Source organism: Gouania willdenowi, chromosome 3 (assembly GCF_900634775.1).
Source record: "Gouania willdenowi chromosome 3, fGouWil2.1, whole genome shotgun sequence".
Lineage (NCBI taxonomy): Eukaryota > Metazoa > Chordata > Actinopteri > Blenniiformes > Gobiesocidae > Gouania > Gouania willdenowi.
In genome coordinates this window covers 19,287,125-19,300,354 of record NC_041046.1, presented here as the reverse complement: position 1 = coordinate 19,300,354, position 13,230 = coordinate 19,287,125, and the positions used below count along the sequence as shown (strand labels likewise).

Sequence of the window (13,230 nt, the reverse complement as noted above, 5' to 3'; positions counted from 1 at the left end):
TTTGAAAAGATTTAGAAATGTATCTTTTGAGTGAATTCTGATTTGTTTTGGTTTTTATTTTATTTTCTGTTTGGTTTTTGATTGTTGATGATGTGTTATGTGTTGATCAGTTTTTGTATTTATCATCTTCCGGTGGAATTTGCTTATTGTCTTAGGAGCAAAGGCCCACGCCCCTTTTCGCTTATTTCTGAATAAGTACCCCCATTGTCCAACTACAGCATTTTGCTTAGAAAACTATGTAACAACATCTATAGAGCATAATGATAGAATGAACAAGTGATAACACACATTGTAAAGAATCTCATTTTGTAAATAAGTGAAAGGAAAAAGTATTCGGTGCAGTTGTTCCCAACCTTTTTTGGATCGTGATCCCATTTTCAAGAAATTCTGGCGACTCCAAAGACATTTTTATTCTGGAAAATGTTTTTGATGTTTGAGTTCAGATATTTTATTTTTGACTGCATTTTAGTTGAACTAGATTTATATTTCACAAAGTGAAATTACAATATTACAGTATTTCAAAAACATTATTTAATTTTTCATAAATTTCAAGCAACCCCATTTGAACTCCAGGGACCCCACATGGGTACCGTAAGGGGTGACATCATTCCGTAGGGTTCAAAATTACAACGTCGTGGGGCCCCTACGCTTAACAGCGCTGGCGAGAACCCTGCACACATTGGTGTTCCTCAGGGGTCAATTTCACCCCAAGCTGTTTTAGCTGTGTAAAGCTTGTCTGACAGTTCTTTCACAGTGAACAAAGAGGAGAATGTGTCTTAGACAGGTGACAGGTGACAAGTAACAAAGTACAAATACTTTGTTACTGTTTTTTGGTATCTGTACTTGAGAATTTTTTTTTTGGGTGACTTTTTACTTTTACTCTTTACTTTTTAAACAAATATCTGTACTTTCTACTCCTTACAACCAACATCAATCAATATGGTACATGATGTTAGAGTCCTGAATGTGCACCCCAAATTAGAAAAGATTTTCAAGACACAGTAACTCTAAAACTGAAAGTGTGACCTGATGGTGGCGCTGCAGAAAAGGTCATATCATCACAACAACCAATAGAATTCACTCTCTTGTGTTCATTAATGTTGTCAGTAAATTTGAGAATTCTAATGTAAAAGTTTGTCCTGATGGTGGCGCTAGAGAACAGGTCAAGGTTTCATTATCAAAAGGTTATTTATGTATTCAACAAATAAACAAAGTGCCTGACACAAAAACTTGGTCAACAATTATTGGAAAATAATTTTTCTGGAAGCAAATATCCCTGGGGTCAGATTGACCTGAAGGGTAAAATGTGTTAGTAATATTTGAGGATAATGGGAGGGTTAATAAACATGTAATAATAAGTATGTTCGTCCAACACTCAAGCCCAAGACAGACTATTGATTTTTGCTTTCTGGACCATTTCTTTAATCCCGTTTTCCTTTAAGTTCTAACCTGATCTGGAGCACAGTTTATAATCCTCTGTGGTATTTTACTCACAGCTTAATTTCATTAAATTTTTCCTTTTATTGCATCATGGCCTCAGAGGGCCAAAGCAGCCCAAATGTAATCTTATCTATTATTATGTAACAGTAATGAAGTCAGAGATGCTTCTTTAGTGCGTGAGTATGTTTGTGCACCGAGGGCTGACCTGTGCATCAGAACGAGCGTCAACATCTGCACATATTTAACTGAGACATGTTTAATGCCTTTATCCTACTTTAAGAAAGAAAACAACTGAATAGACTGCAATTTCTACTGCACTCTAGTTTGTTCGTGACCTTTTCTCTTTCCTGTGACTTTCCCACACACTCATGAAGTTGTTTTTCTCTCTCTCCCTCCTCTCCAGGGTCTGCTGTTTGTGTCGTCATTCTCTGGCCTGGTGGAGGTTCCTGTGGCCAACTGTTCAAACTACCCGAGCTGTGGGGAGTGTGTGTTGTCCAGGGACCCTTACTGTGCCTGGACCGGGAGGCTATGCAGGGATGTCAGAATGGCTCCACCTGACAGGTGAGCACGGGACTTAAATCAGACATTTGACTGAAATGTTAAATGATGAAAGAAAATAATACTTTGGGATACAATGAACTAAGATGGTTAAGTGTTTGAAATGTTGTCAAAGTAGTGATATAAAACCATCAAGATGTGATTTTAGTGCAAAGCTTTAATTTGAGTGCATATACTGAATCTTAAAAATCATCTTAGGAATCACCATGTTTTGTATCTGCAGCGGCTGATTGTTTTTTTTTTTTAATGAAGGTGAATATATTATTCATATATAGTTTATAATTTTTCTTTATAAATTAAAATTTTACATATTAATTAACATTGTTATTGTAATTTATACAACAGTTAGTTCCGACCAAGTAATTCGATTGGACATGAGACAATCCATTAGTGCTGATATAGAGTAACAACGTCACTGGGGCTTTTTACAGACATTATTACTCTGTTGTACAGGTGTTCTAATAACTAATTAATAATTATGTATGACTGAATCACACCAGTGCTGATATTTCAGCACAATAGCACTCCCTCTCATGTCATATTGCTTAATTGTCTTTCAATGAACTAGTTTATCATGGAAATTTTATTTTGTGTAACACATTGTTACTGTCTTTACCCCTGCCAAACCCCTGAGACCAACTAAACAAACCCCTGGTTTACAAGATTACATTGTATTTTCATTCATCAAAGCGACGTACAACACGAGCAGTTAGGCTTAAAGCTGCAGTATGTAAGAAAGAGAAAGAGAAACAACCACACTCCCAATCCGTTTTTTTTTTTTTTTTTTTTTTTTTGCCCCACATTGTCTGCACATGCTTTCGAAGGTCAACACTACAATAAATGTAATCTATTAAAGACAGCAATGCAAGTTTTGTTATTGCAATTAAATAAATGCATTTATTTTATTGAAAAATTGTGACCATCACCAGCCCTCCTTAAGGAATGGTAAAAACACTTCATTAAAGGGAAGATATAAAAAGAGAGGGCAGTGTTACACCTGGCTGAGGGGGAAGGGAATAGAGAGTCAGGGTAGGAAAATGGAAAGGGTGGAGAAGAGTTGACTTCTTTAAAGTGAGAGTGAGATGTGATGTTATAGTTGTGCTTATTGTGTTGTGGAGTCAGTTCAGCCAGTCTGGTGGCAAGTGTGGAGCTTAAGTATAATGGTGGCAAGTGTGGAGCTTAAGTATAATGGTGGCAACCGTGAACAGAGGGAAGGAGTGAGTGGTTAGCGACGTGTCTAAGGTTAAGCCCAGTACAAGTTTATCCCATAGCCTAAGGCATGCCAGTGTGTCCATGACCAATGTTTGTGCAAGAACCACTTCTGCGAACCCAAGCACTGCTTTGGGCCCGAAGATGCAGCCAGGTCAGCAGAAAGAGTGGGGGCCAAGGAGCCCCAGGCCACCCCCCACGACCGATCAGCCCCCCAGACGCCCCCGAGATCCTGAGGCAGTCACCGCCCCCCACATACACACCTTATAAAGCCCCAAGGGGCCGAGAACCCAGCGCACCCCGCCACCGACCGCAACCCCAAGGCCGCCCACCAAAACCCCCACCCACACCCCAGCACCAAACCCACTGAGGGGAGGGCCCAGAGAGCCCCCCACCCAAGACCCTAGCGGAGGAGCAAAGGCCCACGTCCAGTAGACGGCCAGAGCCGCCCACCCCGGAAGACCTCCGTCAAGATCGGCCCAGCCAGCAGGCCAACGGCACCCCCAGAACCGGGAACCCCCATGGGCGAGCCTCCGGGCAAAGCCCCACGGGGAGAGCCCCCCCCACACCAGCTCACGAAGCCATGGGGCGACACCCCCCACCTGCGCGACTGACCGATGGCCGCCACTGCGAGAAGACGGCACACCAACGGCACACACCTGGTGTGGTATAGCAGTCCCCAGCCAAAGGGGCCTGGACCCACCCATCGGCCGGCAGATAGCAGGACAGACCCACCAGGTGATCGACAGTGACCCCAACCACCGGAACAGCGAGAGCCACCCCCCAGCTAACAGCATCATCCCGAAGTGCCATGCAACCCTTCCCCAACCCCGGCACAGACGCCAGCTACTCCCCAGCGTGCCCACCCCCCACATCGGCGTGGTAGGCCACCCCGGGCCCACACACCGCGGGGTCCGCCCCCAAGGCAACCGGGAGACGAGACAAGAACCAAGCCATACCCAAAGGGAAGAGGCCCCGCAAGGCCGACACCGCCAGTGGAAACTTCTCCTATTTGAAGTCCGCCATCGCACTTTTACTCCAGAGGACGTAAACCTGCATCAACTTCAGTCGAGCAGCCAATAGTAACACCCTAAAACAGCACATGGAGTACTCTGTAAAAAGATTATTATTGGCTGAAAAGTAGCATCATGCTCCTGGATTTCTAAACCTCATCTATAGAGCCCAGAGAAGCCCACTCAGAACACTTTGGTTTACAATATGCTCAAAGGTGATCATGGATTTTTGACCAATTTAAACAAAAAAAAAACTTACATACTCCAGCTTTAAGGGACTTTCTCAACATCCCACAGTGATGGCCCAGGTTGGATTTGAACCTTTGACCCTCTGATTATAAACCTGTTTCCTTAACCGTTACGCGAGCAGGGATTTCGATATATTGTATATGAGCTGAACATTTTCAAGCAACATATTCTGATTGTTGTACTGAACAATTAAAAAGTAAGTATTCAGATTTAACCATAAATAGTATTTTCTTTCTACTCAGGTAATTATTAACGAACCATTGTTGACATTTTGGTGTAAAAACACTGTTAAAGATTTTCCTGGATGGCAACATCCACCCAAACAAACACATGAAACATGTTCTTGATGTTCACTGTCATGTGCTTGAAAAGATGCTTCGTTTTAAAGGATCTTCGTCAAACTGACAGAGCTGACACAACCATATAATGTTCCTCCATTAAAGCCGCTGAGCCTCAGCCTGTTGTTTTGTTTACTGTTTTCTTCCAGTCACTGGCAGCAGGACGTGGAGGAGGCCGACACATCAGCCATCTGTAACAGGACATTTCCAAGCCCCAGGTCTATGCGACCCACAGCATCTCGTAAGTGTGTTTTCTCTGTGCAGTGGTGTGTTGTTAGTTCAGCAATGGGTGAAATATCTGGGCTTATTTTCTTCCAGGCTGGTCCCCCTGTCAGCTGCTAACCATTCCCGCCAACACATTCCGAGTCCTGCCGTGTAAGCTCCGCTCCAACCTGGCGCAGAGAAGATGGAGTTACCGCGACACCAACAGCCAGTTCCTCTACGCCACCCCAGAGGGAAACCTGGTGGTCGTGGCCCAGTCAGACAGAACAGAGACCTACGAGTGCTGGTCTGAGGAGGAAGGCTTCCGTCAGCTGCTGGCTAACTACTGCGTGAGGGCGGAGCCACGTCAGGAGAGCACCACTCTGATTGGTCACTCCCACACAGCCTACGTGACACGAGAGGAGACCCTCATCCTCCCCGGGGAGTCTCGGTCCCAGCAGGTCCACACCAAGACATACTGGAACGAACTGATCGTGGTGTGCGCCCTGCTGGCGTTCTCTCTGGTGGTTTTCTCCCTCTTCGTCATCTACAGGAACCGCGACCACATGAAGTCCATGCTGAAGCAGGGCGAGTGTCCCAACATGCAGCAGAAAAAGCCAAGGATCGTGGGGAAGCCCACGGAGAGCCTGCCGCTTAACGGAAACACCATCCCCGTTTCCACGTCGGACCATAAGGGCTACCAGACGTTAAACGACAACTACATCTGCAGCACGCCCACACACGAGTCCTCGCCGGAAAACAGTAAGAGTTTCTCAGAGGCCTCCGACAAGCGGCCCCTCAACCTAAAGGAGAGCCATGTAGAATACTTACCCACCTGCCCCCGGCCAAGGGTGAGGTTAGGGTCTGACATTAAGGACTCCATCGTATGAGACCTCACCATAATCCACCCTAGCCTGGAACTCAGTATCTCTGAGGGGGCTGCACGCCACCGAGTGAAGGAGAGGAGACCCCGACACCCTCCCGACATCACAGAACATCTTTTATTTCAGTCATCTGCGTTCTGTGATTACTAAGGAGGGTGATTTTTTTTTTTTCAAAAAACCTTTTCCACTCCGACGTGAAAGGTTGATCCAGGTCGCTGCGCGCGGCGAGGAACGGGAGCAGCACAACCACTCTCTGATCCCAACCAGGATCACACATCATGGCAGCTGCTGATAATAAGTAAAAACACGAAAATCTTTGTTTTTAATCCGCCACTAACTCCATTCGTCACCGAGCTGGAGAACATTACAGAAGAAAATAATCACTACAAACTGAAGACCTTTTCCTAATGTCAGTGTTTCCGTTTTAGATGCAACATCAGACAATAAACTGTCGAGTCATGATGATGTTCCTCATCCATAAGAAAACACAAAAGATAAAGTATTCAGACGATGATAAAACCCTGAATAATCTTGCACATTTTCAGCAGAAGGTGGGGCCACATCTCTGTTATTATGCACAAGGAAAACAAGTGACATAGTGACAAAGTGTTGAGGGTGAGAGCGTATGATGCACATAATGCATACAGACGTAATACTGTGGAATACAGAGTCAGAAGCACAAATGTTCCCTTTTGCTGAATAGATATCAGGACTATGTGAGGAGGAGGAGGATGAAACGCACGTAGAGAACAATGTGCTTTAGAGCCACAGTACTGCAACACTAATACTGACCACAGTGAGTGACGCTTCAGGGCTCCAACACTGCTGTTTACCTCCTGAATGTATGTATGTTATTGACAGAAGGCGCAAAACTTCACCCTGGAGAAGATTTATGTCTAGATGTGACGGTGGACGATTTTTAGTTCACAAATACACGCATACGCGCATTTAGAGGGTGATTATTACACCCTTTAAAGTTCAGGGCAGCACCCAAATCATCCTGTGCACTGTGCCAAAAAAACTAAAAAAAAAGAATAACTTTATCGTCTTAACAAAAATGCAATAGTGCCATTCTGTCATGGCCACTCCCCTCTCATGTTTTCTATTGATATTTTTCAGTGTGAAAGAGCACGTGATGGTGAACCCAGGGGTGGGGTGTATTGAAGTATTGTGGCACATCAAAAAAACAATGTTGAGTGCAAAGTTGGGGATTTTTTTTTAGAATGTCAAGCAAAAGAAGTGTTTGTAACTTTTTCTACCAGGACCAAATTATTGCCTTTTCAGTTTGCCTTCTTCACAACCTTTTTCACATTTCCACAGAAAGAGTACGACAGACGCTAATGTTCCACTGATTGGATTTCTAGTGCTAATAAGCTCTCACACACGCAGAGCAATTCATTTTGCTGTGATAAAGAGAAAAATACACAACAGCTGCGCAATGTAGAGACGTAGATGCCACGTGTCGGCTCAGTGTGCGTTCCTGCCATCAGGTTACATAGATACATAGCATTCACTACACTCAGAGGTCCAGGTGACACATAAGCAACAGCACAAGAGAGCAGGGTGTTGAATGCTTCCAGCTTTGCACATTACAGTGAAACACAGAATAATACAACTACTGACACTAAGGACAGGGATTTCTAGACATTACGGTAATTGTTCCAAGGACTAGAGCAGCGTGTGCTACAGGGTCGGGGTCAATTATAATTGTAATTGATAATTAATTACAATTATGGTGTAATTATAATTGTAATTTAATGAATCTGTTGCTTTCGTAATCATAATTAAATTGTAATTGCAAGTTCAGATAATTGACTTTGTAATTGCTATGAAAATTCTATAAAAAAAATTGTCAATTATAATTTAATTCTAAACTGGGGAACCATGTTACAGTTCTATGTACAGATCTACACATATATAGTTAACAGTTATTAAAATATGTTTCATATCAAGCTTTCTCACATTGTCACCTTTTGGAAAAAATGTTAAAACCTAGATTATTATTATTATTTATGTGGCCATGCCAGCCTGTCATTGCCCGATGCAGGTGCCACAGTGGTATCTGTCATTGTGTCCTTGGGCAAGGCACTTCACCCACATTGCCTAATATGAATGTAGTGTGTGAGTGAGTGTTGGTGGTGGTCAGATGGAGCACTACAATAGTAGCTTACCACCACTAACTGTGTAGTGAAAGAATAATCCCTTAATTATTTAAAGCAACTTTGAGTTCCCAAAAAAAGTTCTATATAAAATGGATGTATTATTATATTAAGTAGCCTAACAAGGTAACCAATAGAAAGAAAGAAAGAAATTAGATGATAGATTTTTGTTTTTAGTGTTTTTTACAACTGATTTAGGACCTGTTATCATAAGAGATGCTAACACAAGAGGAAGGTTAAACTGTATTAGGTTATTTATTTCAGGCTCAGTAATTGTGATTAATTGTAATTGAACTTTAGTAATTGAAAACAATCGTAATTGACTTTATGAAAATAAAAAAATAATTGTAATTGGGAAAAAATGCTGGTCACTGTAATCATAATTGAACAAGGGTAGTTGAAAATGTAATTGTAACTGAAGAATTGTAATTGACCCAAACCCTGATGTGTTAACATTCTGCCACCGTCTCCCAGAATATCCCAAAGACAAAAGTGTTGGAGTGAATCTCTTCATCCAAACACAGCGTAGGTTTTCCGAGGATACACACAAAAATAATCTGTGTTGATCCTGTAAACCTATAGTTAATAATATCAAAGTACATGCCAAGTTCAATCTTCTGTTGCAACACTGAGCAGATGACGCCACGCTATATATCCGCTACCAATGGACGGAAGTAGCTGCACAACTGTGTACCAGGGGTCAGTTTTTTGCTGATAGGAGTTTTTGTTGTGCGTGTGTGTATAAATACAGTACCTGTGCTTAATATTGTGTGTTTTCTAAGGGACCTTGTGCAAGATGTGTTGTAGAGTTAGTCTTGAAACTAGAGAGTGAACACTGACAATATATATTTTTTAAAACAGGGCTTTATAGCCCGACGCCGCAAGCATTTCACCACGCTTTTATTTCAACATTGGGTTGTTTGTATCAAGCATTTTCACAGCAGGATATTAACCCTTTACTGTTTGTCATACCAGGTCAATCGTTCTAATGAGAAATACTGGTGATGACCGAACCAAACATTTACAAGCGTAAATAAATTGTATTTAAAGAAAGAAAGAAAATATGCATGCGACTTTCATTAAAAAAAAATATGTATAAACAATACAGAATATTGCATATCCCTGCAATTCAAATGTAACAATTTTGTATGGATATTGACATCACTAAAGGCAGAAAAAATATTACAATGTTTTATTGCAATCCCCGTTTCTAGTTTAGGAGCTTTTTAACTCTTGCGGGCAAAAAAGTTAAAAAGCTATTGTTATATTGATCAAATCCTCAAACATGCTGAGTTTTAGGGTTTATCAACCATTTTGAAGCATTAAATCATCAGTTGTATCAGCCAATGGTCAGATAGAACATTGGTGCAACCATTATTTGCTCATGTTGCTTCTATTTTGACAAATACAAACCGGCGACATTTTAATTTTTTCCCACCTCGCTGTATAATGCTAGGCTAGCAGGCTAGCTTTAGCTCACAATCTAATCTAAATCCACGTAAGTCAACTGACATTTTTGCGTTTTACATTTCTCTGCCATTGAAAGGTGTAACTAAAGCGAAAGTAACTGGTTATGAGAAAAAAGAAGGAAAGAAAAGTCCAACGTGTGGATTTCAAACGCTTGACTTTGTGAACATAATGAACGGATGGCGTAACTTGCTCTGAGATGCTTGATGACAACGTCCTAACATAAAATGCCTTTGCATACCAAGCTATTTTGCCTTTAATCATGTGCGTACTCACTACCCAGCAGTGACCTCATAAACACATGAATGAATGAATGGCGTGATTGTTGCCCAAAGTGGCCTCAATAATAGGCAGATTTCACTCAAAATTAACTCAAAAGCTTCCTAAACCCGTGCATTCTCTAACAGCAACATTCTCTAACCTTCACCGGTGCGTTTATGTATTTATACACATAGGAATCTCTTCAAAGGCCTGTATTTGATATCAGTGTAACAAAAAATAACTATACAATTTGGCCTGACTGAAAGAGAGACCTAAAGATTATATTAATTGCACTGACACTGACTGCAGCACATCAAAGAATAGGTCCACAGTAATGCCACATAATAGACTGGATATTATTGTAAACTAAATATTAAAGATAAAAGAAGACTAGTCTGTAGGCTTCCTTAATCAGCTTGAAAAACACAGCAATCCATGGTAATGTGTTTTCAGGTTTTAGCTCAGATGTGCCAACTTACAAATCCAACAACACAGCACACTTAGAATATTAGTTAGTACTAGTTAATTGTGCTGTATGATGTAAAAAAAAAAAAAATACTGCAATATTCAACCACATCAGCTTCTAATCCCCCAAAACCATTTATTGGCTTCAGTGTACTGAAAACCATAAGCTTAGTTTACTAAAAGCTTTCAGACAAATGTGATCTCGCCTGCATGATTCCATGAATTATTTCTATTATTTTTATTATTGACTGTGTAAAAACAACATTGTGGATTGTATTTTTTTGTATCATTGAGATTGTGACTGTTGTTTTTATTATATTGTACATAAAAAGCACTTTATTTTAATTTTCTAAGATAAATAAATAAAATACATGTTTTGAGACATGCTTGTGTCGGCTCATTTCTTATTTGATACATGATGCTGTAAATAATGATGCTTAGCTATCGAGATCGGGCAACGACGGGCTGGTATGCCCACATAAACACATCATGCACAACTATAACATAACATCATATTTCACTCTCACCTTAAAACAGTTCACCCTTTCCTACCCTGACTCCCTCTTCCCTGTTCCTTTTCCCTCACCTAGGTGTAAACACTGCCCTTTCTTTATATACTGTCCCTTTAATAAAGTGTTTCTTACCCTTCCTTAGGGGGGCTGGTGATGGTCACAATTATGCAATAAAATAAATTATTTAATTTAATGGCAATAACAAAACATGCATTGCTGTCTTAAAAATATTGCACTTCTTGTAGCGTTGACCTTTGACAACATGTGCAGATTAAGTAAAAAAAACAAATGTAGTTTCTAGCATTCTCTGTAGATTACATTATTGTGTTGTGCAACAGACACAGACTGACACAGTCGCCAATAAAACTTTAAAACTTTAACCTTTGAACCTTAACTTTATAATTTGAATTTCGTCACACTGTTAAAATAATCGCCAGTCATTTTTTGTCAAAATTGTTTTGTTTTTGTTGCCTAAATCATCTCCTCATGATGCCGGCCACCTATGGTAAAACGACTACATCCTCAGATAATGGCCTATGTCAAGTGTGTTGGTGAAGTTTTTTGTGTTTCCTGGAAAACTTGAAAAAATGAGTTAGGCAATTATTTTAACTGGGTGACGATTTTAAAACTTTAATAACTCCAGAAATTTCAAATTTTAACTTTGGAACGTTACAACTTTAGAACTTGAACTTTAGGACTTTAGACTTCTGAGCTGTAACTTGAAGATGTAATTCCAGCAAGTTCATTTTATCTTCATTTTTGAAATAATATGTTAGGGTTTCATTTATTCAGACCACCTTTTTTCAGGAAATTTGATCTCCTGACTCCTGTTTCGACTGCCAACTGCCGGACTTCCTCAGAGGTGATTGCTTTGATGTAGAATGTAGAAATGTGAAATGTAGAAATAACTCGCAGGGGTTGTTTCTGTGCCATCATGTGCACAAAACATCTGTCAGTATCCAAGCAGTTGGATGCTTTACAATTTACGGCATTGGAATGAAGCCCTATTTCAGACAAAAGAAACCATGTACATCCTCTATCATTGTTGAGCACAGACAGCTTCTAGTTTGACTGCATGCAGGTGCTTCAGCTCTACAAATCAGTGAAGTGGTGCAGTTTCTGAATGTAGTCATTTACCATCTGGCCTTGAATAGCAAAGTCTCCCTGCAGATGTTTAAAAATCTCATGGAATAATATCAACACGTTTATTGCTCATCAAACACTGTGCAGACAAAACAAAAAGTTTGACTGTAATTATCTTATGGCAACAGCTTGTGAGCAGCATGCTGTGTTCCTTTTCAGGCTGTTATGTATATTACATAAACAATAAGTGAGGCAGAGATAAGGACAAATGGATCAAAACTTTGTTTGCGCGTGGGCGCAGTATTGAGGTGGATTTACACTTTTAACTTCATCCAAGCATGGGTTGGATTCAATAGGGCAAAGCTAGGACAGCAATGGTTAAGTTGAAGGATACACATGATGAACATGCCTCTATCTCACACATCCACCTTTCCCTGAGGCACAGATTATGGTACATTCCTTTTTCTTAGAAATAACTGGATTACACGCAACTAGCACTAAAAAAAAATGCATTGAAAAGCTTTTTCACCAAAGACTTTTTATGAGTGTGGAAAAATGATGAGTCATCCTGACGTTATGACAACATGATATGCAAACACTGATTGGCTGAAATTTCTAAGAAGAAAAAAAGGGGCGATTCCCACATATGAAGGGATATTTGAAGGAAAAAATGTACCATAAATGATTCCAAAAACATTTCTGAAACGAAATAGTAAAGTTTTATTATTCGCCTTCAGACGTATCCGCTAAAGTGCAACCATGTCATGGGTTGTGAAAATGCTTCAACTTGAACTTGTGACTGTGTTTTTGCTTTGTGCATGTTCAATGAGAAGGTTTTTTCCCAAGCTTTAAACCGACCTCCACAATAGGGAATTCAGTTTAAAACCAGCCTTTCCCCCCCCCTCACCTATCCTTCTGTGTCACCCCTTTATTCATCTAAATATGGGGCGCCGCTCTTGTGGCGACTTCCAGTTCTCCCATTCCTGTCTCCCCACATAATAAGTGTTATGATTGTCTTTTCATGTTTTTCTTGGACGGGATGAAACTGAAATGAAGTTTTGTTGCTCTGTAACGTGTGCAATGACAAATAAAGCTATTCATTCATTCATTGTCGATGATAATATAATATATATTATAATTGAAATTTGAATTGTAAAAAATCTATTGCTGTTAACAACAAAATAACTATTACTTCAGTACACTGAGGATTTCCCTGATCTGGGTAAGTATTACTATTTATTTTTACCACACTACCACAAACACACATTCCCAAGATTACACAATGTAACATTATTGTCTAATGATTTACATGTGTTTCATACGCACACAGAAACAAATCAAGCACCTCCAACCATCAGCGTGCCAGACGACTAAAACTGCTTAATTTCTAC

General features: G+C 40.5%; 1 protein-coding gene across 3 annotated transcripts in view; it reads left to right on the top strand.

The window, feature by feature from the left end:
• LOC114457865 (semaphorin-4B-like) overlaps positions 1 to 7,488 on the top strand; it is an 82,423-nt gene extending 74,935 nt beyond the window's left edge. For all 3 annotated transcript variants that reach the window (XM_028439996.1, XM_028439989.1, XM_028440004.1), the window contains exons 13-15: positions 1,844 to 2,001; positions 4,957 to 5,048; positions 5,126 to 7,488. In XM_028439996.1, the coding sequence (XP_028295797.1) occupies positions 1,844 to 2,001; positions 4,957 to 5,048; positions 5,126 to 5,898 (1,023 nt within the window). In that variant the 3' untranslated portion in view covers positions 5,899 to 7,488. The remainder of the gene's footprint in view (positions 1 to 1,843; positions 2,002 to 4,956; positions 5,049 to 5,125) is intronic.
• Positions 7,489 to 13,230: the final 5,742 nt, after the last annotated feature.